At 39.9% G+C, this 27,485-nt stretch overlaps 1 protein-coding gene across 10 annotated transcripts in view; it reads left to right on the forward strand.

Annotated features, from left to right (window-relative positions):
- LOC117962447 (BCAS3 microtubule associated cell migration factor-like) overlaps positions 1–27,485 on the forward strand; it is a 172,755-nt gene that overhangs the window by 50,644 nt on the left and 94,626 nt on the right. For 9 of the 10 annotated variants that reach the window (XR_009308369.1, XR_009308368.1, XM_058997808.1 and 6 more), the window contains exons 16-22: positions 1,893–2,028; positions 10,603–10,727; positions 10,936–11,101; positions 11,403–11,503; positions 15,522–15,622; positions 18,656–18,852; positions 19,957–20,054. Coding sequence is in view for 8 of the 10 variants with exons in the window: in XM_058997808.1 (XP_058853791.1) it covers positions 1,893–2,028; positions 10,603–10,727; positions 10,936–11,101; positions 11,403–11,503; positions 15,522–15,622; positions 18,656–18,852; positions 19,957–20,054 (924 nt within the window). In the remaining 2 variants the exon portion in view is untranslated. Of the gene's footprint in view, positions 1–1,892; positions 2,029–5,279; positions 5,325–10,602; positions 10,728–10,935; positions 11,102–11,402; positions 11,504–15,521; positions 15,623–18,655; positions 18,853–19,956; positions 20,055–27,485 lie in introns of all 10 variants that reach the window. The other variant, XM_058997811.1, reaches the window with a different exon arrangement.

Raw genomic sequence — 27,485 nt, forward strand, 5'->3', positions numbered from 1 at the left:
CCTACCTTTAGTCCATTTGAAGCACCATTATGGCTTTACAGCCTGCTTCCTGTTCAGATTCTTTTTCTTTTCTGTTATGCTTCCACACAAAAGGTGGCTGCGCTGGGGGTGCAGTTGTTTTGAAATGTGAAGGACCCTCTTGAGTCGGGTTGTGTGGATTCGAGCTGGGTTTGTGAAGCATCTCCACAGAATGCACTGCTTATTTAGGGTCCGAAGCTCTAATATGGCCTCTCTTTGATTAAGCACAAAGCCGGCATTTCACAGTATTAATGAAACACAGAGCAACGAGCTAAAGATCTAAACCCTCCAAGTCATTGTTGCAGGTCTGTCCGAAGTGCTTTGATTCCCATTATACACAGAATGGCTTGCTTCACTGGGTTTTCTTTCTCTTTCTTTCTTTCTTTCTCCATGCATTTCCCTTTCAGTCAGAGCCCATTGCCACTTCCTTTTTACCTTCTTTTAGAAGAAAAAGTTCAGAACACAGACTGTCGCAAACAAAAGGAAACATTTTCACCAAGACCATTAAAATCGCTGTTTCTAAATAGTTCAAGGGCAATTGTACACATGAAAATTGAGCTTGAGCTTCTAGACATTATGGAATAAAATGTGTGTGTGTGTCTCTCTCTCTCGATAGATAGATAGATAGATAGATAGATAGATAGATAGAGATATATATATATATATATATATATATATATATATATATATATATATATATATATATATATATCCCAGTAAATTACTAACCAATCAATTTTATTTAATGTAGCTTCATTCTCTGTTCAAGTATTTCTAATCATTTCATGTTATTGTTTGTTTTTTACACTGAGATATAGAAGAATAGGAATGCTAAATGCACCGGATTGAGACTGCCGTGTTAAAACGATGGACGGTGACTTCTCCAGCACTACATATCCATATCTATATATACAGTGTATGTATTTACAGGGTCAGTTCCCAGCGAGGCATGTGAAATCGGGGAGTTCCTATTTCATGATCAGCTCCATATGTGCAACATGCTCTCCTGTGTTTACATCTTACTTAAACATGATCCTTCAGTGTTTTGTGTTGTTTTTGTTTTTAAGCAGTCTTGCTGTCATACTCTAAAAGCTGTTAACCTTCATAGGAAATGTCTTAAATTGTATAATTTACATTTTTTTTTTTTTCTGTTGAAAATGTGTTTTGTGTAAAATGTTATTTTGTGGGTTTGTGAATAAAAGTAATTGGGAATGGCTGGTGTGGTTGATTAGCACACTGAGGCACTAATGCATTGTTGGACTGCACCTTGAGGCAGTTAGCTTCAATCAGGACTCTGCCCGTAAGCTTTCAGATCTCTGTCGAGTCTGGGGGAGTGGGCCCGGTCAGTCCCAGGGGGAGTGGGTCCGGTCAGTCCCAGGGGGTTAACGTTGTGGGGGGGAGAAACACTTGTCTGTCGGAGATCCTTTGTCTTTTACTGGCTAACATGTTTCATCTCTCATTGAGGGGGTAGAATGGTAGAATGGTTCCAGGCACCGAATGGCTCTGAATGTAGACTTGCTAAGGGAGAGAGGCAGGTCACAAAACAAAACTCTTCCAAACAGACCGCTCTCTGTGTTAATTTGAGGGAAGTGCGAGAAATGACCCGTTGAACTGTAGCTTGTTTTCTGATAATGCAAAATTACCTTTACAATTGTGCAAAACAAAGCTAAAAAAAGTTCCTTGCGTGAATCAATGTTATATATATTTTTTATTTATTTGATTTTTTTTCAGTGGTTGCTCAGTAGTTCTGTTGAACTGTTTTAGTTATGTTGTAATGCACTTTGAAAGGAGCTATACACTGCAAGTGCAACTTCAAAACTATGTTCTTTTTTGTTCCATTCGAACACCTGATGATGTTTTCTGTCCCCTTGCAGCGAAGTTAAGCAGCCAGGACACCAACAACAGCATGGGCAACCCGCGGCTGTCTCCCCTGCCCAGTCTCACCATAGTGGTGCCGCTGGCCCAGATCAAGCAACCTATGACACTGGGCACCATCACCAAACGCACAGGGTGAGTGGAGCACGGGCACCACGCTGCTGCAGCAAGCAAGAGGCAGCAGCTCCCTGCGGTGAATTGTGTGGATTGGAGCTGCTACTAACCTGTAGAGTCATGCAGTCACGAGCATGGCTTTCTTCCATAGCTAAATTTAGACTTTCCATCATCCATCAAGTTTGTTTGCTCAAGTGAGTCCCTTTTTGAACAAATAATTGGTCCTAATAACTCCTACTGGGATATTAACAATCATGAACTGGCTAACATTAAGTCTCATTATTTTCTCTGTGAATCCATATACTGTGTCTACTGGTACATAATTACAACTAATTTCTACAATACAAACATGTAGTAATGCACACGAATTGGCGAAAAAAAGTAATCTGTAGCGTTAACCATGAGTTTTGAATGATGGGGAGGAGATGGTGGTAAATGGCATTAGTGTTGTACTGAAGCTAAGAAATACATGTTTAGGCAAATAGTTGTGCTCTGGTTTTCCAGCCCAGTCCTATTCCCAGTAATTATCTTAACAACCAGTTCCATAATTTAAGGTGTGCTTGCATTCAATCAGCTCAGTGCAGCAGACAGTTAACCAGTATAGCAAAACCTTCACGTGGTAAATGAGTGTGCATTCAGTAGCGCTGTTAAGGCACAGTACAATATAAGATTGTTATAGTAAAGGGGCTGAACATGCAATCCAGTGGATGCAAGTGTTTTCTTTGACCCTGCCCTTCCTGAAACATAACATCTCATATCCCGAGGTTGGGCTTGCATCCAGCACATGTGCTAACCAATGCAGAGGGCGCACTTTCTTACTAGTGCTCTGAGACACAGTTTCAGCAGCTGGAGTGTTTTTTTTTTTATATATTTCTTACAGAGTTTAGTTGCTGTCTTATCACAGAGCCAGCAAAGCATTTTTTTTTTCTTTAGCTGTGGAGTGGAATCTTTAGCAGACTAGACTTCTTAAGATGTTAAATAGCAGTAAGAATCCCTTTTTTAAACCTTTGAACAATGCACCTCTGTGGAGTGGAATCTTTGTAAAGCAGATGTGTTCACACCTGTGGGAGCATCACCTTGGAGGCTGTGCTTCAGGGAGCTGGACCAGCTGCTTAACCTGTAATTGCACTCCGGTCAGACTGGGAGGAAGTGCTTGAAATCCCATGAAATGAATTGGAATTTCAAATTACTTTCTGTCATCTTTCATCAGAAAACAGATTTCTTGCAATTTCATGTATAACTCTAAATTTGAAAACACCAAATTCTAACTATTAGAAGTAGTTCTACTTGCTGTTATTTTAAGATGCTTGTTGGACTTTAAGGTTCAGTGGACCCCTATTTATTTATTTATTTATGTATTTATTTCAGTCAGAATAAAACAGTATTTTGGCACATAACAGTCCTCCACAGAAAGTTTTATTATCTTAGATGTGCCTGACTGCTAACACAGACACCGCTTCATTATATACGAGTAAAATACCATGGAAACAGTTTAAATCTTTATATGCAAATAAAATTGTTACAGTAATTATAACAAAAAGTAATCTTGGAAATATAATGGGCAATAAAACCCCCACATGTGAAGGATCTTGCACAGTGTTAAATCACTTTTAATAAAGCACTTCCGAATGTTCTGCAGTTACAAGAGGAAACCGTTACAGTGGAAAGCTTGCTGTTAGTTCGGGATGGTTTGTCACATTCTGATACACACAAGTTTAATGAGGTCTGATAACGTTTTGAAAAGTGTGTGCGTTTTCACATCTTTATACTTGCAAAGGTGTAGAGGAGGGCAGGAATAGAACAACGGCATGCACTTCTCTTCTGGAACACAAATGACTGCGTACAGACATTCTGCTGGGGTAGTTCAGCTCTTTGACCCTGCAGATGTTGGCAGATTAGTGTCATGCAGAGGGATGTGCTTTTAGGTGTTTGCAGCACAAAGAGAAATGAAACATAACAGTTCAGAGGTAATACTGAAATGCACTTAGCTGTATTCCAAACTGCATGTTGCTTAGGAATCGGTTGAAATTCCAGCCTACGTGCATTTATTTGCAAACGTGTGCAATAACAAAGTCATTGTTTTACAAATAAAAAAAATGTATAAACCATTCATTTAAAAAAAATAATAATAATAAAAAAGGTTGCATTTTTCTGAAGTCAAATATAAACTTAATGCAAGCAATATACTTAACCTAAAATTATTTTAAACATGTGTTTTTAGTTTGACAAGTGGAGTTCCTATAAGGATTTTTTAATTTTTTTTCATGCAAAATATTTTAATTCTGATGTGTTTGATCTGCCGAAGGAAATGCAATTATTAAAAAAACACTGTCATATGCACCTATACTTTATACCTATTATTATTATTATTATTATTATTATTATTATTATTATTATTATTATTATTATTATTATTAACAGTAGTAGTAGTAGTATCCTGCACTCCCATCACAGTTAACCTTCCCTTCAATCCATTGTTTTCTGTCTGTGTGTTTAGTTGGGTTCAGATCTCTTCATTGCCCTCAATCTGTTCATGCTTTTGTATTTCAATCATCAGTGTGTTTTGGATTTCTGCCAATTTACTCTCCACTGCCCTCATTTGCATATCGCCTAATGAGGATATTTTCATTTGCTGATGTTGCTGATTGTCAGTAGAATGCACTACAATTCTGTTAATTCTGGCCAAGCCACTGTACCACTTTCTAGTTCCAGGAGAATAATGCTTATTGGAAATTGTTGATGCCGCAATTTACTGATTACTGTTTTCAAAAAGCTTTATTTTTTATTTTTTATATGTGATATAATCTTTTTGGATAATCCCATGTTTTCACTCTATAAAAATGAGTCTGACATTGAATTAAACTGTCACACAATCCCTGGGACGGCAGGGCAGAGAACTCCACTGACGTGTGTTTTCAAACATCCCGAGTCCAGTTTAAACTCCAGCCAGTTTAGCATCTGCAGAAACTCCCAGAATTGCAGAGGCAGTAATTCATGTCCAGAATGTCAGTGCAGGGAGGTGCGAATAGAGTTTGAGTCATTTACAAGAAGAATCCCCCCCAATCTAATCTAATAAAGGGGTCCCCTTCATTTTAAGTTTACTAAAGGTTTTCTGTGGTGACTAAAATAAACTGAAAGTGTATTTTTCTTCTACTTTGTGTGCCACAGAGCTATGCAAACATGTATAAATGTAATGCTGAACTATTTGCACAACAGGTTTGATAATAATGGGTTTTCAATCTATTTCTGTGTATCTTGTTCCCTTCATGAAGACCCTACCTCTTTGGGGCAGGATGTTTTTCCATTAAAACTCCGTGGTGAGTTGCCAGTTCAATCCCAGCATGCCTTGCTTTGTACTCGCTTCAGTGAACGACTGCATTCGTTCTTTTTATTTCTATTTTGATTTATTTTTATTGAGCATTGCTGGCTGCTTATAAGATTCAGGCATTGCAAAATGAATCATGGACGTGTAGTTTTGCGCATTGATTTGATTTGATTTTAAGATATCCTCCCCCCGTTTTCAAGGTTCTAACTTGCACATGTGATTTTTTTTTTGAAGAGTCAACGAGGGCTTTCATTAAAGGTACAGGTTTAACATCTTTGACAAATTAAAACTTTTTTTTTTTCCTCCTGTAGTTAATGCTTATGAAGCTGATTGGAGAATTATTTGGTGCAGAATGAGAAAATGATTCGAGAGCATGCAGTGTAGTTTGGAGCAGTAGGTTTCTTACACTCTTCTGTCTGTATAGTGGTTTATTTGAAGCCGCTGGTAGCAATGCGTGACTCCCCTTGTACAGTATATTCCTTCACTAATACAAATGTTGTTTATTTAAGAAGAACCTCTTTTAACCAAGCTTCACATCGTTCCCATTATTATTTTACAGCAGCAAGATGTAACTGTGTGGTGCTGTTACATACTTCAGGATACACGCTGGGATCTCAGTTTATCTTTTGTTTTATTATAATTATTTTTTTTAATGTGGGTATAGGCATGCATCTTTGCACTTCAATTCAATGTGACAATTTTACAACCTAATGGGCCATTGGATATAATGAAAAGCTTGCTGCAGTACTGCACTGGTCTCTGAAGTGGTGAATGCAGTTCTAAACAGGGAGAGCTTTCATTTCATTGTACTCTGATTTAAAGGAAGATGGTTCCTTGGTTATTTAGGATGGCATGGAGATTTTTACTCTGTTGTGTTGTATAAATCTCTGATGTTTAGAGTTAAGTTAGTTAATTTGTGTAATTTTAAATTCACATTTGAAGTGAGTGATTTTTATTAGCATTTTTTTATTAATTAAATAATCACCAGAGTGAATGAGTTCTAATGAAGGAATATTCTTTCTGATCTGGAGTTTTGCTTTAAATGCTGTATCTTAAAGTTGTAAGAAATGAAGCAATTGAGCTGCTTCTGTGTTTCTTTCACTTGTGCTGTCACACATGCACCCCACACCTCCCATCAGCACAGACCTGTCCCTGTTGGTACAATAGTCAAGAAAGACCATCAATACGGACGGCAATCCAATGAAGGTCTTGTGACAAGGACGTCAGAAACGTCTTTTTCTGTTTGGCTCTCTCCTGTAACCAGTTGCATTGATGTTCTCCGCTGCTGCATTCTTGACATGCCTTAACCCACAAACCAACCCCATCTGACAACCTGCAGCTTTCACAGAATGCATGAAAGCATATTCTTTGGGAGAGCTCAAGTAATCTGGCTGTTACTTAGTCCGAAGGTTAAAGTTAAGTTTTCTTGCTGTGCAGTCTTGTGAAATAAGATGCTTCTAGCTTTTAAAAGAAATCCCTTTATGACAAAATCACTTATGTATAGCTGATGGATCGAGTACTTCACTTAAATTTAACTTTTTTCTCCCTACTTCCCTGTCATAAGTTCCTTATGTCGACTCTTTCTCAATACAAATTGAAGTGCGTGTGGTGCCTTTATCTTAGAAGCAGCCTTTTTCTTTTTTCGTGCATGTCAATTTGATTTTTTTTTCTGTTCATCTTGTTTTTGCTCCTATTTTTATCAAGCTTTGATCTGTACCAAGCTGTGTATCACAGTTTGCATTTCCACGATATTTTGCTAATTAGTTCCTTTGTTTCTCGGCTTTGCTACACTGTCTGAAAAGTCACATACTGGAGGAAGGGTCCATCTATAAAGAGTGGCCGTAGTACTGAAACTGCTAGGAAATACTTTCAGCGTTGATTTCTTTTAACAGGGAAATATGGTAAACACAATCTTTTGTTTGTGCAATATTTAAACTTCCTGTTCCAAATATGTGGGTGGTTGAAATGCCAGGTCTCTCTGTGTGTGCGTGTGGGTGGTCGCTGGACGCAGCCAGCTTCTGAGAGTCCCCTTTTAAGTTTGTGAATAAAACTTGTTTCATGTAATTGTCATTGATTTGTTTCGCTTTGTGTTGCTGAACAGTGCTTGTTTTAAAGTCCCTGTTTTAATGTAAAATGCAGCTGTTTGTCACGTTATACTTCTGCATGCAGACAAGAGTAATATAAAGTCACTGTGTCATTGGCTTGTCCCAGCTATTAAATGCATTGTGGTGCGTGACTACTAGAGAATTCACATTATGGTGTGCTTGTGGGTTCATACAGGCAAGATAAGGACCTTAAAACACTTATTGTTTTTAGTACCAGTCTTGTGTTTCAACCAAGTGTGAAATATAGCATCTCTCTTCAATGATATTGTTGTTAAAATGTTTTATTTTTAAATAAATATAAGCATAACAACATCAGAGGAGGGATGTCAATACGGTTTGGATTCTGACCCAACAATATGAATGTAATAAAGTCTGAATTTGCCCATGGCATGAACTGTAAACTAACTAAACTGAGTACCGAGTGAAATCTGTGGTACTACCGTTATATTTTCAACTACTGCCAACATGAGTTTGAAAGGCCATCACTTTTACCTTCCCAGAAAAGCACAGCATGTATGTAACAGGTTTGAAAGTGGACCAGCTGGGAACCTCCTCACTGCTGTAAGAGAACAGCGCTCCGGTCTGCAGGCTTGGTTTTTACTGTAATTCTAAGTTTTCCAATCTCTGTGAATGTTGTGAGTTGACTTTATCGGCTCCGTGGCTTTGAATCTAATGCCTTCCTATTCTGGTGGCTCTTCAATGTCTGGGTTATTATCCATACGTTGTGATGCTCTGCCATTACAGAAGTCATGTGAGTCCTACTGTTTCTATTCCTGGATATTTTATAGAGCAGAATTCAATCAGATTTGTTTGTAGTGATCTTTCAAAGTAAAACAAAAAAAAAAATCTTTTTTTAGCCAAATGGCGCCTAATATTCTACATGGTTTTAATTTTGAAGGACATTGATGGTGGATGTTTCAAATTGAATTATGTCTTCAAAGGAAAACTGTTAGCTTAGGAAAGGGCTCTGATTGAGTAAATGAAAGACTGGAATAGAGTCTGCACATGCAAACTGAAACTGCGAGTTAATAATAATAATAATAATAATAATAATAATCAATAAAATTGGACATGATGTCGACAGAGAAAGGGTTCTAATAATTACGATGTCTGTAAATAGATCCTGTTAGATAAATGTTATGTCATAAAACATAATGCTGCCTTTGATCACTTTTTTTTTTTTTTTTTTGTATAAAGTACTAAACAATGTAAAACATTTCAAATACCACCAAAGAGATCAGTTGTGAAGCAGCTCAGGATGTGAAATGTTCGCTCTGTATTATCAGAGCCACCTGACCACTATCTCTGAGGCTTACGTTTCTAAACTAAGGGTCCATTAGCAATGTACAGATTAAATAAAACTACAATGACCCGGAGTCCTCCTGAACCCATACAGTAAAGCTGATAAGCCCATTCAATTTCACAAAAGCTTCAAACTGATTTTCCTCCAGTTTTCATTTGTCATACTTTAAGGGCCGTTCGAGTTCTGTATTCAGAGAACCTGCAAAAACACATTAAATAAATACATTGAAATATTAAAATAAAAACGACATTCAGTAACACTTCTAAACAACTGGCAGTGTAATTCCAGCACTGCCCCTCTTATTGTGCATTGTTACCCAACTTTCTGTTACTACATCTTTTGAAAAAACACAACTCTGTCTTGTGGTTGAGACTATTGCATTCTGTCCCGTCTGTCTCAAGGGTCTCTGTTGTGAAGATGGTACAGAAATCCTATCGGTTCAGTGTTTGGGTGTTTAGCTTTCTTGTCCTTTCTGCACCACAAACAATAGAGGCTCTACATTTCTACGGGTTTGCACCAACCACCAAATGGTGTCAGTTAAAACAAAGACAAATTGCTCTGAGCTGAAGTTCTCTTGGAGTAATTTATGAGTTGTTGACAGTTTAAAGGGAAGCGAAAGAGCAGGAGTTCACCTCAGTAACAGGTCATTCACCACCTATTAGTGCCCCATATAGAGGCGAGCTAGTGTGGAAATGCATGCTTAAGCACTGGAAGCACCAGCACAGTCAGGATTGACAGAAGAAAAGCATGCTGTGGAAAACAGAGGGAAACAATTCAACATGCATGTTACACCACTGTTTATGAAAACAAAAAGAGTGTTACAGAATGAGCAACAAGCAGATTATAATCCGGGTCCCTTTTGAGTTTCATCTTCTTTACAAAGTAGCTGGACATGTTTCTGTTAGTTTAGGGGGTTGTTTTGTTGGAAGGTCTTTTAATGCAGTTTTCTTGCGCATAATGAGCAGCTTGAAATCCTGCATGTGGCTTGTGATTAACGATTGAAATCAATGGATCTCTGCACATTGCAGAATTACTGGAAGTGATTGTGAAAATACTAATGCATTCAATATAGATAGGATTGCTATTCTCGTGTGTGTAAGGGCTCGAGGTGAAGTATATGTCAGAATAGCATCTCAGACTTCAAACAGAGTGTAGGCTAAAACATTTCAAATCCAATCCAGTGCAGAGTGCAGGACATTCTAGCAATAACAGCATCACACTACTGTGCTGTGGTAACTTCCATATGCTCCCACACAGTAATGAACAGTTTTGTACGTTGCATTTCATCCACTCTTTTTAACATACATATGAATCCAATAAACAAATGTTGCAACAGTAACAGTAATAATAGTAGTAAGTGCCTCTTTCTCTTTAATTTTACATGCATTTGAAAGCCACAGTTGTCAAATGAACTTGAACATACCAAAAAGAATAAAGCTTTAGAAAACAAAAGGTTATTATTGTAATGTATCAACATTTCACTATTGATATTCAAACCAACAGCATGCTACTAATGGAAAGTGTCTGTATTCCATTGTCACAATACCGCTTGATTTCCATGAAGAATTGGGTTACTTTTCAGAAATGCATTTGTAAAAAGTTGATGTTCAGTGTCCTGTGTAATACAGTTCCTACCTACAGTATGACTGCTTGTAAATGAAGTGAAGCTACAGTATCTGTCATTTCTATACCAGAATGTGTTTTATTTATTCACACACAGGATGATTATCATCAACTTGCTTTTGTTGTTTGCATTTAGATGACATTTTTGTTTTGGTTATTAAAAGGAAAGGATCCACAATAAATACTTTCATGTAGCGGATTCTGGTAAAACTTTTGCATTTTGTATTTTTATTTTAAAGCAAAGCCAAACCAGCCCCACAGATTTCACCCAGCAAGTCGACTGGAGGGGAGTTCTGTGTCGCTGCCATCTTTGCATCCTCGAGGTCCTGGTTCATAACGAACCCAAACATGAAGCGAGAGAAAGGTTTGTGAACGATCCCAGCTCTGTGTAGGAGAACTTTACACTTGGTGTATGTAATAATAATAATAATAATAATAATAATAGAGGGTGGACCAGCACCTTTCTTTTAAGGGAGCAATTAAAGTCTGTTACTCTGAATTAAAATATACTGAATACAGAGTGACTTGACAGCAGCAAGTCAGTCAGAGTGTTTGCCTTCCTTCCCTCTCAGATCAGTCCAGGCAGCCTGTGGTGGACTCCCTCTATATTCTCAGTTGCTACGGTAACCTGGTGGAACATGTGTTGGAGCCCCGCCCAATCAACACCGCGCAGAAGATCAGCGATGACACGCCTCTGGAGCTCGTCACCTGTCCTCGAGCTAGCTGGACACTCGGCAGGTAGGGATGCAGTGTTAGTCCGATGGCAGTTTGAAAAATGCCAGATGTTGGAGGGTTATGTGGTATTGTAGTAATGGGCATAACTATTTTTTTTTTATATATAATTAATTAATTTTGCTTTTAAAACCAATCTGTTGAATTTGTGTTTGACGTGTTTACATATATTAATGTAAAGTAAAACTTTTTAAAAGACAGCAAGTAAACGTAAAATAAACTAGGGGAATGTATTACGTTGCAATAGCATTACATACCCAATAAATAGTATTTGAACTAAATTGATTTCTCTGTTTGTTTTGAGAAGAACACCACAATGGAATGAACTTCAACCACCGTTTAACACAAACCACCCATTGCTCCTGGCTTCAGACGCTGTGCAGTACTATCAGTACCTTCTGTCTGGCTGTAAGTGCGCGACTCCAGCATCTTTACATTACAACAGAAAGATTGCATCAGTGGATATCCTGCTGATTTTATAGGGTTTATTCTCCAGGCGAGTTCGTGTTTAACAGAGTATTGGTGCCACGTGCTGTGAAATACCATGTTAGTGAAGTATCTTCTGTTTTCCCTTGAAAGTGTGTGAAGATTTATTTTGAGCCAGTGTTGACCAAATGTCACTACTTTTGTTCTATTACTGGCACCTTGAAAGGAGGCATTGAAAAGCTTTACCCTATACCTCCTCTGGATATGGAGTACTATATTGAATTAACTTCACCTTCAAATGAAACGAATTAGAAAAGCTTTAACTTAATATAATCCAATAAAAAGCCCAAATAGGATGAATACTGTTACTTGGCGTCTGTTTAGCCGGATAAGGTAATTTGAGGGGAGAGTGCTTATGGATGACCAGATATGTAATGTCTCTTGTGTAAGTAAGCATTCTTACATTGGCCTGATTAATAAGTTTAAATCAGTAATTAGCCCCTTGGATCCTGCAGGCAAGTTGTTCATTTCTTTTTTTCCACTAAATTCCAAAAGCTTCAGGCACAACGGGCAAGATATTTTCCTGAATTAGTTATTATATCGGTCTCTGTGTGTGTCAGACACATACAAGCTTTGACATAATTGAGGACACAATGCTACTGTGTGCACACAGCAAATGCGTTAAAAAGGGGAGCCATTGAATCATGAGGATTCCATATTTAATATTTAAGTCCAATTAGAGCCACTGAAACTGCATTTCCCTACGTTCTGCCTCAACAACTTGGTGGCGTAGATTTAATTTGTCAAATACTGCAAAGCAAGAAGGATGCATATATGCATAAATTAATTTGTCAGATATCGAAAGGAAAGAAAGGTGCAGAACTGTGCATATAAATATCCTGTATATGGAGTGCAGTTTTGGGAAACAGGGAGTGATTGACAGGGAATATGTCAGCACTACACTGGAGGACCCAGCTGATTAAAAATGCACAGTGTGGCCTCATGGGTCAAAGGAGCTGGAGTGTTTCTGGCTTGTGGTAAAAATGCAACAGTGGCGCCGTTTCATGGTCACTGTCTCCACCTGTCCATCTGTGCATTCAATTATTTATATGATTTGTTGAGTATCCTTTTGAAAAGTCGGAGATGATGCCTCCATGAAAAAAAAAGAAAGAAATAAATACATTTTCCATTTGTAAGAGGCAGGAGGATCTGTCATTGGCACAGTGTGAGCTGCATTGAGTATGCATACACATATATATACACACACACACACACACACACACACACACTTCAATTTAAATAGTAGAATAGCTAAGGAAGTGACAGAAAGGTTACATTGGTGTGTGTCCTGCACAGCAGATACCTCGTACGAGTCCATTGTGGGAACTTTCTGTTAAGAAATCCAATCGTCACAACATCTGCTGTTTCAGGTTTACTCTCAAAGTTTTTTTTTTTTTTTTTAATTTTTTTTTTTTTTAATAACACATTTAAGCATTATTCATACTAAATGGGTGTCAAAGTTGAAATGCAGTAGAAACAAGCATTTTGTACATAGACTGTGCTAGTTGTGTGTTTTTTTTTTTTTTTTTTTTTAATCGGTAGAGCTGGTGCATTTTTAAATGAGATATTTATGAGCAGTTTTAGTATTCAAACCATATGTTGGGTTCTATTTTATGATGCTTAGGTAATGGGAGCTCTGGTATTTTTTTATATTCAGCGGCGCTGGTGCCTTGATTAGGGGTTTTGTCCACAGTTCTGGTTTGGTTTCATTTAGATGTGACATTTGTCAGCTTTATCAGTCATTACATCATTGCACAGTAATAAACACCACATTGGATTTTTCCAGCATTCTTTTTATTTTGCTTTACTTCTGGAGAGCTTTTAGTTTGCTGTTCAGACACTGTGCAAACACGACATAGTTGACTTCTTTTGTAACAGAGACTTTAAGTCTTTAAGCCAGTCTGTGCTCTTGCTAATAGGTTACAATGAGCCACGGGGGCTTGCTGCCTGATGATGTGCTCTCAGTTCAGCGCTGGAATAAAGAGGCGGCTCGTTCGGTGTGGGGGAGAGGAGCAGTCTGCCATGCTCCGAGCAGGAGGAGTTGTGGTGCCATTTCAGGGTCGCTATTGGAATCAGTCTGTCAGAGTTTGAGCACTGGAGCCTGGGTGACCACTCCTCTCTATAACCTTTGTCAATTGTTTGGCTCCATTAAGTGTGTAAGTGGGAAAGAAAGCCCCCACTGACCAAACCACAGGGAGCTCTATAGACCCTTTCTTTAGCTGCCACCAGCAGCTTGCCTGAGCTCTCATTATCCTTTATGAGAAGTGAACTTTGATCCCTGGGTCAGTCAATGAATACCTGGGCTACTCTGTGGTCAAGGTATGGTACCTGCATGAGCCCCCAGCTACTGATACCTGTGAAGGCCCTTTGTAAAGGGATTTCAGGAGCTGCTGTGATGCATCTGCACAGGCAGATTCCGTGTATAAAGGTGCATGCTAGATTTGGGATTTTATAATATAAAAGCACAATTATATCCTCTCATTATATTAACACCTAGTTTTGAATTTGACCAAGAACTTAGTCTATGGGAACAGCATATGCTTATCCTTGTATATATTAAGTGGGAGATGATTTGCTCCAATAAACAAAAATATGTTTGGTTAGAATTCACTGTGATAATGATAATATAATATATTGTCACAGACACATCTGCAAATAGCAAAAATTAATAAGAGCTATTATCCCACTGGCAAATTCTGTACCTTTTTTCAGTTGCAGTTTTGAGTTCATATAAACGTATTTATCTACTGTAATATACACAAAAAAAGAGGGTTGTGTGGTAGGGGAAAGCTTCTAGATTTCATTTAACTGCTTCTCTAGAAAAAACTGCTACAGCTTTGTCCATAGTAATCTCTGTAGTCACTGTTGTTATTATTGCATTTCTCTCGCCTTCAGTAAAGAAAGGTAGACTTTTAATGAACAAATCAGTTAGTCATTTTTGCTACTGCACATTGCAATCCCATATCCGTCTTTAGAAGCATGTTGTATTAATGTGTCTGCAGCTCCAGGTCTGCTGTGTTCATGTACTGCCCACCTTGTATGTATGTATTTATTTTCCGTTTCTCACTCGGCTATGCCCTACCCATTTATTTCTTGGGAGACACAGTGCTTGGGCACCCTTGCTGGTTTGTAGATTGCAGCTCAGATCATTGTAAACAGAGATGCCTCCTGTAGCAGGCATTGGTCTGGATGGAGAATTGTCCCTGGAGCAAAGAGATGTCCGCTAGATAATCATATAGTGCCTGTGACCATTCTTGTCGAAAGGCTAATGAAAGCAAAGTGAAACCTGATCTACAGAGTGACTGACTGTTGAAGAAAACTTCAATAATTAATTACTGAACAGCTATTGCACCCCAGGGTCAGGGAGCAAGGAGGAGCCTTGATTGGGTTTAATAAGTAACACAGGCAGGCTTTGTTCTTTTCTATTACAGAACACATGAGCAATCAAAGTATCTGGGCACTAACATTTTCCTCATGTCATTCATGGCATCACTATACTGTAACTATGCTAGGTAGCACTTTGTGCATTTGTAGAAAACACAGCACAAGTTTAACATTTTTTACAAGGCATGTAAGCGAATGACTCGGTCCCTTTCCTAGGCTGTGTGAAATGCTGCTTGTCAGGTAGGGCCACCTTGTTTAATTCAGGTGAGGTTATAGCCTGCACAGACTGCACTACAGCAATCCTGTACAATCCTCAGCCCCAGAACCAGATGAAAACCTGACGTTTCTGCGTCCCATATTAAACAAATTTAACAAAAACATGTCATAGCCCCGAGGTGTGCATAGAAATGTACTGATTCTGCACATTAGACTTCATATTTAGCGCCTGCTTATTCAAGCCTGCAAGTGCTCCATCTGTCCATGGAGCTGTCTTTATTGTGTATGCTGGGTTTAAACTCTGTTAATCTGGGTATTGGGGGTTTGTGTTTGCCAACAGTGATGCCCCCTGGAAGCCCTGGACCAATCACCCGACACGAGTCCTACAACAGCCTGGCGTCTGAGCACAGCAGGCAGGAAGATGAGGAGTGGCTTTCTCAGGTGTGGTGATTTATACAATACAGTAGAGTACTGTGCAACATACTGTACACTGCAATACACTACAGTACAGGACCATGCAATATACAAACACTACACTACAGTACAGGACCATGCAATATCTATACACTACACTACAGGACCATGCAATATCCATACACTACAGTACAGGACCATGCAATATCCATACACTACAGTACAGGACCATGCAATATCCATACACTACACTACAGGACCATGCAATGTCCATACACTACACTACAGGACCATGCAATATCCATACACTACAGTACCTGACCATGCAATATCCATGCACTACAGTACAGTACCATGCAATACACATACACTACAGTACAGTACCATGCAATACACTGTGCGCTAGACTACAGTACCGTGGAGCAGAAGAATGTAGCGCTGCAGTAGTTATGGTGGCACAGCAGGGGGAGTAGTGTTCTGCACACGTGGGATGGAAAAGGTTAATGCTTTTGTTTTGGTGCATTCAGACACACTTTACCCACAGTTTGGGGTTCAGGAGCCGAACTGTTAGAGAATGGGGTATTGTATCTTCAGCATGTTGCCAGCCCAGACTTGTTTTTTTGTAATACAATTAATTTATTGATCTTTAAAAAACAAAATAAACTAAAGCTCAGAGAGGGCGAGCTCCCATCATTACAATGGCGTATAAAACATATGTATAATAATAACAGTAACCCAACGAGTTGCTAGTATAAACGTATATATCTAGTATTGACAGTGAAAGCTCAGTGTTAAAAAGCAGAGTCCTTCACGCTGGTCTTTGCGCTGGCTCTGTGGGTAATGAGTGCTGTCAGTGTGAAGTGGGTGCAATATGTCATTGCTCACTACAACAGGAGGGGCTGGAGGAACATCTGGCTTCAGCCTGAGTAAGAACTACAACAGCATCTGTTTATCTCTCGGCTCTGCAACACTGATGGTGTTAACTGGAAAAAACACAGCAATCCTTTTCTGTGGCCTAATTTAGACAGCTGTGTGGAGGATGCATCATACAACTCCATATTCAAAATCATAAGCTTTGGTCCCGGTTTCTGGTTTTAATAGTTCACTTCAAACATTACCGTAAGTTGTAAGATAGACATATAAGATTTGTTGCAAGATTTATATACAGTTCTGTTTATTTGAGAATTAATTAGTCTGAGGGTGTCTCTCCCAAGTTGTTTTGAAATGCCTTTTTTATTGAAGTAATTTATTTTTGTAATTGGTTTTGTTGGTTGCAATTTAGTGCATTGTGGGTTACACCATTAAACTCAGTTACTTTGAACTAGTTACTACTCAGTTGTGCTTAAGTATAGACTTATATATTACACCATGCATTGGAATTATGTACAACAGAGACAACAACAGCATCTTTCATGACCGAAATCAACCCAAGGTGCTTTACATTGCATACAATCCTAAAGTTTAAAATTAAAATATGAAATGTATATTGCAACAAAACTGAAACTGAGCCCTGGAACCATCCTGTAAAATGCCCATAGAGAGAAGGAATTGGTAGGCTGTAAATCTGCACCGATAGCAGGGAGGCTGGAAAACAAGTGACCCGGGACAACCGCAATGAGAGCAGGCATCCTCAACATGCAAGACCGACCCGAGAACAGAGTGGCCAACTCCCAGCATGCCCCTCTCCAGCTGGATAACTCGGCTGTACAAGCTGCAGGTCCACACGAGCAGCACAGGAACACCAGAGGAAGACCAGGCGAGGACAGCAGCATGGGCAGCACAGGAACACCAGAGGAAGACCAGGCGAGGACAGCAGCATAGGCAGCATAGGAACACCAGAGAAAGGCCAGGTGAGGACAGCAGCATAGGCAGCATAGGAACACCAGAGGAAGGCCAGGTGAGGACAGCAGCATAGGCAGCATAGGAACACCAGAGAAAGGCCAGGTGAGGACAGCAGCATGGGCAGCACAGGAACACCAGAGGAAGACCAGGTGAGGACAGCAGCATAGGCAGCATAGGAACACCAGAGAAAGGCCAGGTGAGGACAGCAGCATAGGCAGCATAGGAACACCAGAGGAAGGCCAGGTGAGGACAGCAGCATAGGCAGCATAGGAACACCAGAGGAAGGCCAGGTGAGGACAGCAGCATAGGCAACAGGGCAGCACATCACAGACCGGTCTCCACTTCCATGACAATGCAGAGCCAGAGAGCTGGACACCCGGGTCAGATGGGAGCTGAACCGGGAGAAACACAGACAGACAGAGCAGCGAGGGACCCATCCAACAGAGCCACACAGGAAGGAAGCATCGGCCGCAGCAGACAGAGTCACAGGTGAAGTGAATCGTGGCAAAGTGAGTGGAAAAGCAGGTGGTGTTCTGGAAACGTGCAGCGACTACAAAGAGTGAAAAACGACTGCAAATCAATGAGACTGCAAAAATGTAATGTGAAAAAAGAGAAACTGCTGCAAGGCCTTCATGTTTTCAAGTATGTTCCCAAAAATATTAGACCGATCTGGACCAAATTAAAAAAAAATCTAATGCAAACTTTGTTCAACGTTTTAGTGTACCCCTGTGCATCAGAAATGGTCTGTTCCTAATTCTGCGCTACACTGGTCCCTTTAAAACCTCGAACTGTTGCGCACTGTCATTATACAATCTGGTGTGGTTAATGCAGGAGGCTTTGCCGATTGATGACAATTTACTGTTGCTGTTGCTTAATTTTTGGACAAGTAATTACAGACTTGCCATATATTTGGAGCTGGAGCCATATTCACTAAGCATTCTCTCCAGTGCTGACTTTGTCATTTTTCTTAAAAATAAGTAAATAAATAAATAAAAAGACAATTTTACTACTGGTTCTTGAACACAGTAAATACAGTATAACTTTTCCGTTAGTTGTTTCTTGCTAGTTCTTACTCCGTATTCATTTGGCTTGTACCTATGTTGCAAACTTTACACTAAATGCTTAATGAATCTTGCCCATTGTATTGTATTGTGCTGTTATGTAGCGCAACATACAGAATGTGGCAGTGTTGTAACTGCAGGGATTGCATTGTTTCAGGTTGAAATCGTGACCCATACTGGACCACACAGACGCCTGTGGATGGGCCCGCAGTTTCAGTTCAAGACGATTCACCCGTCTGGCCAGACCACAGTGATTTCCTCCAGCTCCTCTGTGCTGCAGTCTCAGGGACCCAGCGACACCCAGCAGCCACTGCTGGACTTCGACACCGACGATCTGGACCTACACAGTCTCCGGTAAGGAAGCCCCAAGTAGAGTATTGAGATCCTTCTGGTCACTGGCATGCAAACGCACTGACGGGCCGAATGAAAACAACCCATATGATCCCATGAGTGGTGACTTGTGGTCAGGGCTGGGCAGGGGCAGTGGTGAGAGGGGTTGCAATGGCAGGGTTCGCATTTGATTGCAGCACCTGAACCAGTAGCTGTTACTGCCTGTGCTCTAATGTGATAATAAATTAAGTCTTCTATGACATTCAGCATTACAGCAGGTATGTAATTTTTAAAAGAAAAAGTTCTAATTCTAATTAATTAAAGATAATCCAAGTCATGGCTGTGTAGAAGGAGTGGTGGAAACTGTGTTTCATCTTTCTGTTTATGAAGGTCTTCACCATCACTGGCAGGGCTGTATCTGCAGTAGAGAGAGGCGAGCAGTCTTCTGCGCATGACATCCAGCATTGACACTGAAGCAGAAACCCATTGTCTGAACCAATAGATAGCTGTTATTGCACTTTGTCTCCTGCTGTGGTTCATTTAATAGCTTTAGATATTATTCCAATAACCTCCATTGCAATTTAGCATTGTGTTCTGAAAGGAAGCACGTTTCACTCACTGTCAGTGTTTCACCGTTATAGGATGGCAAGACACTAAAGGCGATTCCAGTCTAGCCCTACATGTATGCATGTAGTGTACTGAACACATATTTTGTTTCTTTGTTGCCTAATGTGCTTAAAAAATGACAACAGACTGTACAAACAATGAGAGGCTGTTAGTTTTAGCCTGTATGTACACTGGAAAGCAATGCGTATAATTAAAGAATAGTTTCAAACAAACAACTTGAATGAAATGGTTCAGTGAGGCCAGTAGCTGTATATACAGTCCATTAAAAAAGGACCCTTTGTCTATAAACTTTTGGATGGTCCATTATAAGGGATGTTGATTGTATATTCTAGTGGATGGTCCATTTATAAGTGATGTCGATTGTATATTCTAGTGGATGGTCCATTATAAGGGTTGTTGATTGTGTATTTTGTTTGCGGGGTACAGAGGGGCTCTGCCTGTCCGTTATGTCAGTATGTTTTTTGTAAGATGTTTGATTGGCTGTCTTGCCTGATTTTAAAGGATCCAGCCTGTCCGCTCGGAGCCTGTCAGTATGCCCGTCTCCTCAAGGATAGTTGCAGATCCCAGAGGGCAGTCCCCCATGATCGATGCCGGATCAGGTAGGGACAAAAGCCACTTGTATTTCTTATTGGTCGATTATTCATTTATGTTTGTTGACACACATTCATGAGACAACGGGACGACTAATATTGTATTTTACTGAGGGGTGGATTCCAAAGCATTTCAACACATGCAAATATTTCTCCTACACTTCATTTTAAATTAAACCTTTTATATTGTATTCACAAGTTACTGTAAACAGGCTAAAATGCAAGTTTTTGCTCTGCAAAAACACAGGAATTACGATGATCATCTTATTAGGATTAGATAAACAGACTTCTGATTTGTGATCTCTGTCCCAGATTAAATTGATCTCGTTTTAAAGGGATTTTGACAGCCTATGTTGCAGGTTGGTTGTCTGCAGTTATGTTTGGGTAATCCAATCAAATATTTAGTGAAACACGTTATCTTTTTTCATAAATCTGGTGTATATCACACAATGGTCTCCTTCACAGCAAAATATTGTTTTCTGTATCATGTCATAATAAACTGAAGTCATCAGCTAGAAAAATTCAGATTTGGTAAATAAGAAGTCACTTTGAGAATGCTGAGTTCCAGATAATATTTCTGCATGCGTTTCAATGTAATTCGAACAGTGACGGAGGCTACCTGAACAGCAGCAGCTCTGCATTGAGCCGGTCTGGTTGTGAACGTTTGCTTGTTTCATCTCTTTGTTTTTGTGTCTGTGTTGCGGGCAGCATCTGAGCGTCACTGGAGTGCCTGATTGCGTTTACACTAACAGTGGCACAGTCGGTGAGTAGCCCCGTCCTAATCTGATGATGTTGCTCAGACAGGGTTTAAGTAGCCGAAGCCGTGTTTGAAAGCAAGCTCATTCAAAAGGGCCTGTTGTGTTTGTTTTAAACCAGGCCATAAATTGTTATTACCCATGTTGAACCAGGAAGGGATTCCTTGGATGGGACTGCAGCAGCAGCAGCAGTTGTGGAGCCGGTGGTAGTTTTTATGAGGTGATGCTTATCTGGCTCTGATTGCTTGTTGCTCAGAGTTATAACCGGTGTGGCGCCTTGTCTTATCAGAATATATCGCTTTGTCTCACCTTCAAAAGAGTGCAAGTGCATGTATCCTAAGGGTTATAACAGTTGATCTTGCAATATGTTTTACAGCTTGTTTCCTATAAGCAACAGCTGTATTAGGAGATACTCCATCCCAAGACCACAGATGAGGCGTTCATAATTATTGCTGTATCTGTCTGGAGGTCTTTTTATTATTACCATGGTAGGTCACAGTTTAAAATAAATACATTTAGCAAATAATAGAATTGAAAGCTTAGGGTTCTCTGACACACACTTTCCAGTGCAGTTGCATTGGATTTCTGACAGTTTTGCAGTTCAATGTAACTTGCAACGCACATTATCAATATGATTATCAATGTCTGAACACGAAGCGCAGACAGGGTCTTGTTAAAGAAATGCTTAGTCTCTTTTAGTGTGATAAAGAAAGAGAAACAGGAATTCCTTTGATGGTTTGTGTTGTTATGACTCGTTAAAAACACCCAGTCATTTGTTCTTTGGAAACCTTCTATTGAACAAAGCGAATCCCATGCTTTGGATCTTGGTGGGTGAATGCACGGGAGGTACTGCTTTGTTTTCGTTATTAAATGATTTCTTCAAACTCTGAGCCAGCACCATGAGGGAAATCGTGTAGGATTATGCTTTTGTATTCTTCTTAATTTGTTTTTCCCCTGGAATCTTTTGTGTTCTCTTAAGTATACTTGATAAATATATAATTGTTAATACATATACATCTCATTGATTTACAAAAGGCAATATTTAAACAGATGCCTCCTTTTGCACTTTCAATTCCGTCTCTCCGCTCCCTCACAAAGTAAGCAGTGAATAAGATGAGATAAAGACTTGGATTGGTGAGGGTGTGTGAACGCAGGCAGGTAAAGCCACAAGCAGCACACTACTCCCAGTCAGATACCATTGCTTCAGGCAATGACTGACAGGCATGAATGGCCCCTGGTTTCCTGTTACTGGCACTGCGAGCACCGCGTGAAACCTGGCATCTCCGTGCCTGAGTGGAGCCGGCCAGTGCTGCAGGGTCCTGGCCACAGAGAGAGGTCATTGATCTGGGCTGGAGTCCTTCTCCTCAAGCCTGTAATTATCTGCAGAGGATAAAGGCAGTTTGTTGCTGGAGATAGTGGAGGACCAAGGGGAGGCTGAGGAGGGGCTTGCTGTCTTCATATCATTTACAATAATCACAAGGAGTTTATAAAACTAATATTGGGCAGCTTTACTCCCAGGGGATGACGCCACCTGTTCACAAAAGCAGTTAGGAAAAGCTTCCGTCCAAAGTGTACTCTCAATTCTCCTGGTGATCTTAGGCCTTAGTGGTGTTTTTTTTTTTTTTTTCTCCCCCGCAAGATTATTTTTTTTCTTTCTTCAATTTGAAAGGTTTTACTGCATAAGCCACCTGAAAACCCCAAACCTAAAACAAATGCAGTTTTGAGATCTCAAGATAAAGGCTTCTAAATTTCCTACTTTTTCATAATAATAAACCTTAAACACGAGCATGTGTTTGGCACAATCTACAGTTTTATAGGGAAGAGACTTAATTCATTGATTGTCTTGCGTTTGAACGGATTTCAGAGAAAGCGATTATTGTCGCACTCTTTGTGGTTGGCTCCTGTGATCCTGGGAAGCAGGCAGTGAGTCTTAGTTCAGGGTGTGATCTCCACACTGACTCCAGTGACACAATATCAGTTCAGGGTGTGATCTCCACACTGACTCCAGTGACACAATATCAGTTCAGGGTGTGATCTGCACACTGACTCCAGTGCATCTGAGGTGGCACAAGGGTCAGCTTCAGGCTGCGTATTGTTTCCACTATTTATTTATAACCTCAAATTTCTTGCTATTGAGTTATCAGGATGTCGGCCGGTGACGTTCTGTGTTCTCTGGTGGAGCTACAATAGCCCATTTAAAACATGCTGGCTATTACAATAGGATTCAAATAAAGGATGTCCTAGTGTTTCATACCCATCCAGCTCTCTTACTCCGATTGAACCCTGTTGTTGTTATGGAGGATAGCTTTTGTTTTGTTTCTTGTTACAATGGCATCACCTGCCTCCAGTGTGTGTTCACAATGCTCTCAGACAGACCGATTTGATGTAAGAAGTTGCTTGAAGCGCTCCGAGTGTAATGATGGTGATGTTAGTCTGTGTGTTTGCTGTCTGCCTGCCCCTTGTTCCTTTCCAAGCAGCTGATTGAGACATGCTGGCAGACAGACAGGTTGTTAGGCTTGGCTATGGCACTGACCTTGGGCATGCTGCCTAAGTACAGGTCAGTTTAGAGTGTGATTAAGATGAAATTTCCCTGATTGCCGTCATACCTCGCGAGCCCTTTGATGGGTGTGATTGCATGCATGTGTGCTGTGCTTCTTGATGCCCAAACACTGACATCCAATAACCTCCCGTAATAAATACACAGCAAAGGAAACAAGGACAGGCAGGGGTTTGATGCATCTAGCACAGCAGAGGAAACAAGGACAAGCAGAGGTTTGATACACATGGCACAGCAAAGGAAACAAGGACAAGCAGGGGTTTGATGCATCTAGCACAGCAAAGGAAACAAGGACAAGCAGGGGTTTGGGGTTTCATAACACAGCGGAGAGTTTGAGGACGAGCCAGAGCTGGCATGGATGGTTGGTTGGTTTTTGAATGGTTTGCACTCTTGAAAGAGCTGTTTTTGAAAGTCACTCCGTTGTTTTAGCATGTCAGTCATTCTCTTTAAGGGGATCGCAGGGGTCTCGTTTTAATGAAGCAGCAGTTCCAGAGCGGTGGGGTGAATCCCTTACCAAAGGGTTTGAAGCTGCTGCCCTCTCGCTTGTCTTCTGGGACAGTTTTCTCACTTTGAGTAATTAATTTGTGACAGTTAGCAGTTCAGCCCAGTGGACTGTGTCGTGCAGGAGGGTTTGAGAGCATGGGAGACCAGGTACCTTCGTTTTCACAGCCAATAGGTGACTGCGCAGAGACAGCATGTGATTGATAACTGTGTTTTCTTCATTTGAATGAAAGGCTAGTTTTTAAAATTCCAAATAGCATCTGTATCTGTTTTAGATACTCTGTGTGTGTGTGTGTGTTTTTGGTGTTTTGTTTATTTTCCTAAGTTTTACAATGTCTGTCTAGATTCCGAGCTATAATTTTTGTATTTTAATTTTACTTTTTGAGGGCAACACGTACCATTGAGATTTAAATGATTACCCTTAAACACGGACCAAAGGAAGAAGAAAAATGCAGAGGAATGCGAAAGGAAGTGACCCTGAACATGCTGGAACAAATTCTTTGCAGCGCTGAACAGTCATGAACCCTGCTGGCCAGTCATGCAACAAGTTTGATTTCTGGAACAGGCTGGGAGTCTGTATACAGTGTGCAAGCTGCACAATTAACAAGGCTATGCTGAACATCCGAAGAGCTGTTCAATTCAATAGCCATGCTAACATGTGTGCAGTTTATACTGTACAAGCAATTCTCACTGGTTGCTTCCTGAGCTCTCAAAGTGGAGTGTCGATTTTAAATGAAAGTTCAAACTTGCCAGGAATGAGGTTATGTGCAGAGCAACATATGCACAGCTGTCTCTGGACACAGATTTTGAGGTTGATGGCGGGTGACACGTTGGTGATATAGAAGACCTTTATCCTACCTTTTGGGTGCTAAACTCCCTGCTTGCATTCGTTTTCATAATATATTGATTGATTTGCTGCAATGGGATTTTTTTACACCTGCAAGGAAGCTCTTAATGTAAGGCACTTTATAAAGTCATTAAACCACTTGGAGTGATGTGGTGACAGAGTTGTAAAAAATGAATTGTGTGACACAGGCTTAACTTACTGCAGCGGTTTCAGAGTGTTGCTGTCTGGCTCCTTCAGTTTGTGTAAAATGGATGTAGAGAATTCATTCCTACATATTATGTGTACTGTAGTTATCTAGCTGTCTTTTTCAGCTGAACTATTTGTTCAGTTTTTACTCTGCATCTTAGCATTAATATTGTTTGATAGAATGGCTTCTCTATAACAAACCTGGGCATACAGTATATGTGTTATGTGAAAAGTAATACATGGCACCTGAACACTTTGGTTTTACCTTTTTACAGCTCGTTTGTCATGTTCTGTAAGTTTTTGTTGGGGACTGCCCCTTTTCTCCAGGGCAAAGGATTGAGATTTTAGAAATACCCAAAGCAAACCTTATTCACAGCATATTACAAAATACTAACCCACCACAACATTTATACAAAATACTAACCCACCACAACATAGCACACTTAAACTAAATCTTTGGACTCAATGATAATTGTCAAACAGTATTAAAAAGCTAGGTTTTATTTATAAAAAATAAAATAGTGATAGTTAATTATAGAGAAGCCTGACAAACATTCTGAAAACATGGGCCCAGAATTAGCAGTTGAGCAGAACTAGAAACGAGTATGTGTGTGTGTGTGTGTGTGTGTGTGTGTGTGTGTGTGTGTGTGTGTATGTATGTATGTATGTATGTGTATTTTTTTTTTTTTTTTTTTTAAAAGCTACTTTCCCACATGTTCCCAGGTGTGGGATTGGCAGCAGGTAATTTCCTGTGCCGTATTTGTGGAGATGAATTTCTGTGTTGGAAGATGATATCTGCTCACCTGGCTGCCTCAGCGACAGAGAAATCCTTTGTTTATTCATTTATCAGGCAGATTAACCCTAATGAATATGGCTTCCTGGTAACAGATCCAGGTGACAATAGCGAGGTGAGGAGTGGGGAGGAACAGGGCAAACTCTGATTTCTTTCTTCACTTTGAAATAATGGTCGTGTTTATACAAGTGTGTTTTAAATCACAGAAGGAACGCAAAAAAATGTCAGCCAAAAATGCCATTGAGTTTTCCTTGTAGTTTTAAGAGCTGCTCAGTTCTCTTGCTCTGCAGTGCTGTTATTTATGTCGTGGTGCCACAAATGAACGCAGTACAAGGCAGAGTCCAACAAGTTACTCTTCTGAAGTAGAATCGAAGGAAGTGTGTAACCTCTAATAAGGTGCAGTAGAATTGCATTCAAGGTGGATAACGAAATAGACTTCAACAATCGTCTGTTTTTATATTTTCTATTTAAAACGTCAGTTTTCTTTGCACAGTTTTGGTGAGTGGGACACAGCATTTCATGTGTAGTTTCACTGATCTGTACAGGACAGTGTGCAACGTTCTACAAACAGCTGAATTACAGGAGCACTGCTGCCATCTACTTTACAGGATGCAGACGTCACATTCTTTAAGCATGTATGTATAGAGAAACATCCATTCGTTTAATGACCAGATGTGAAAATCACCCAAAATTCAACTTTTCCCAGATCTTATCGTGATAATTTATACCTTATTCCTCTTTTAAAAAAAAAAACCTGGTTGAAACGGATCATTGTGTGACTAATGTTAACAGCTTTGACAACTGTTATCATGAGTTCAAATAAGATCCGCGCATTCATTTGTATTCAGCAGTTTTTTGCCTGCGTTTAAACAGGGGCTGTTTGGATTCCCCTCTTTATGATGCCTGCTGTTTAAATGGATTCAAACATTTAGATTTCCTTAGGCGAAAGGGCTGATAGCCAAGCGCTCCGGTTCTTTGAAATGGTTGTATATATTACCCACAATAAGCACAGCCGGGAAATGTGTTTATAATAAACGGACAGGATGCACACATGCACATCTTCAGCGGGAATGCTGATGCTTTGTTGATTTAGGGCTTCGATCTGAATACATTCTAATGAGAATGCACTTCCAGTGCTGATGCCCGTTTGCCCGTTGAATTATATTTAACCTCTTTGCTGCTGATTGTAATTACCATTACAGCACACATACTGCCAGGACCTGTTCAGGAACGATATTTGTAATGTTCATTTTGGCCTTCATGTCCGTGCTTGTAATTAAACTGATTCCAGTTGTGCACGGTGGTCAGAAACCAATGAAATCCACTCATGCATGAATGCAAAGGCCACTTAAAGCTTCAGTCTTAGGCATAGAGAAAGTTACAAATTAACAATATAAAGTAAAGTTACATATTAACAATATAAAGTGTGTACGTTTTCATTGTGCTGTCTTTGTTCATGAGGACAGATGCAAAAAGTCATTTATAGAATGGAACGTTGTCCTTTTGAGACCTTTCTCTGAGCCTAGAGTTATACAATATTTTCACTGTTAACAAAGGCGTGTATAAATTTACCTATAGAAATATAGTTATTTAGCACCATTATATAAACACATTTGTCTATTAAATAAAAAGCCACTTATCTGATACAGAAGGTAGTAATGTGTTTTCACTGCCAGCAAAGGCTGGCATTTCCACACATTTTACTCCCAATCCCTCAGATTACAATTTGCCCCTTAATTGGGCTCCATAATGAGGGGCAGTGTGCTCGAGGTTAGACAGGAGAGAGGAGAGGAGTGCAGCA

The sequence above is a fragment of the Acipenser ruthenus genome, chromosome 24 (genome assembly GCF_902713425.1).
Source record: "Acipenser ruthenus chromosome 24, fAciRut3.2 maternal haplotype, whole genome shotgun sequence".
In the NCBI taxonomy this organism is placed as follows: domain Eukaryota; kingdom Metazoa; phylum Chordata; class Actinopteri; order Acipenseriformes; family Acipenseridae; genus Acipenser; species Acipenser ruthenus.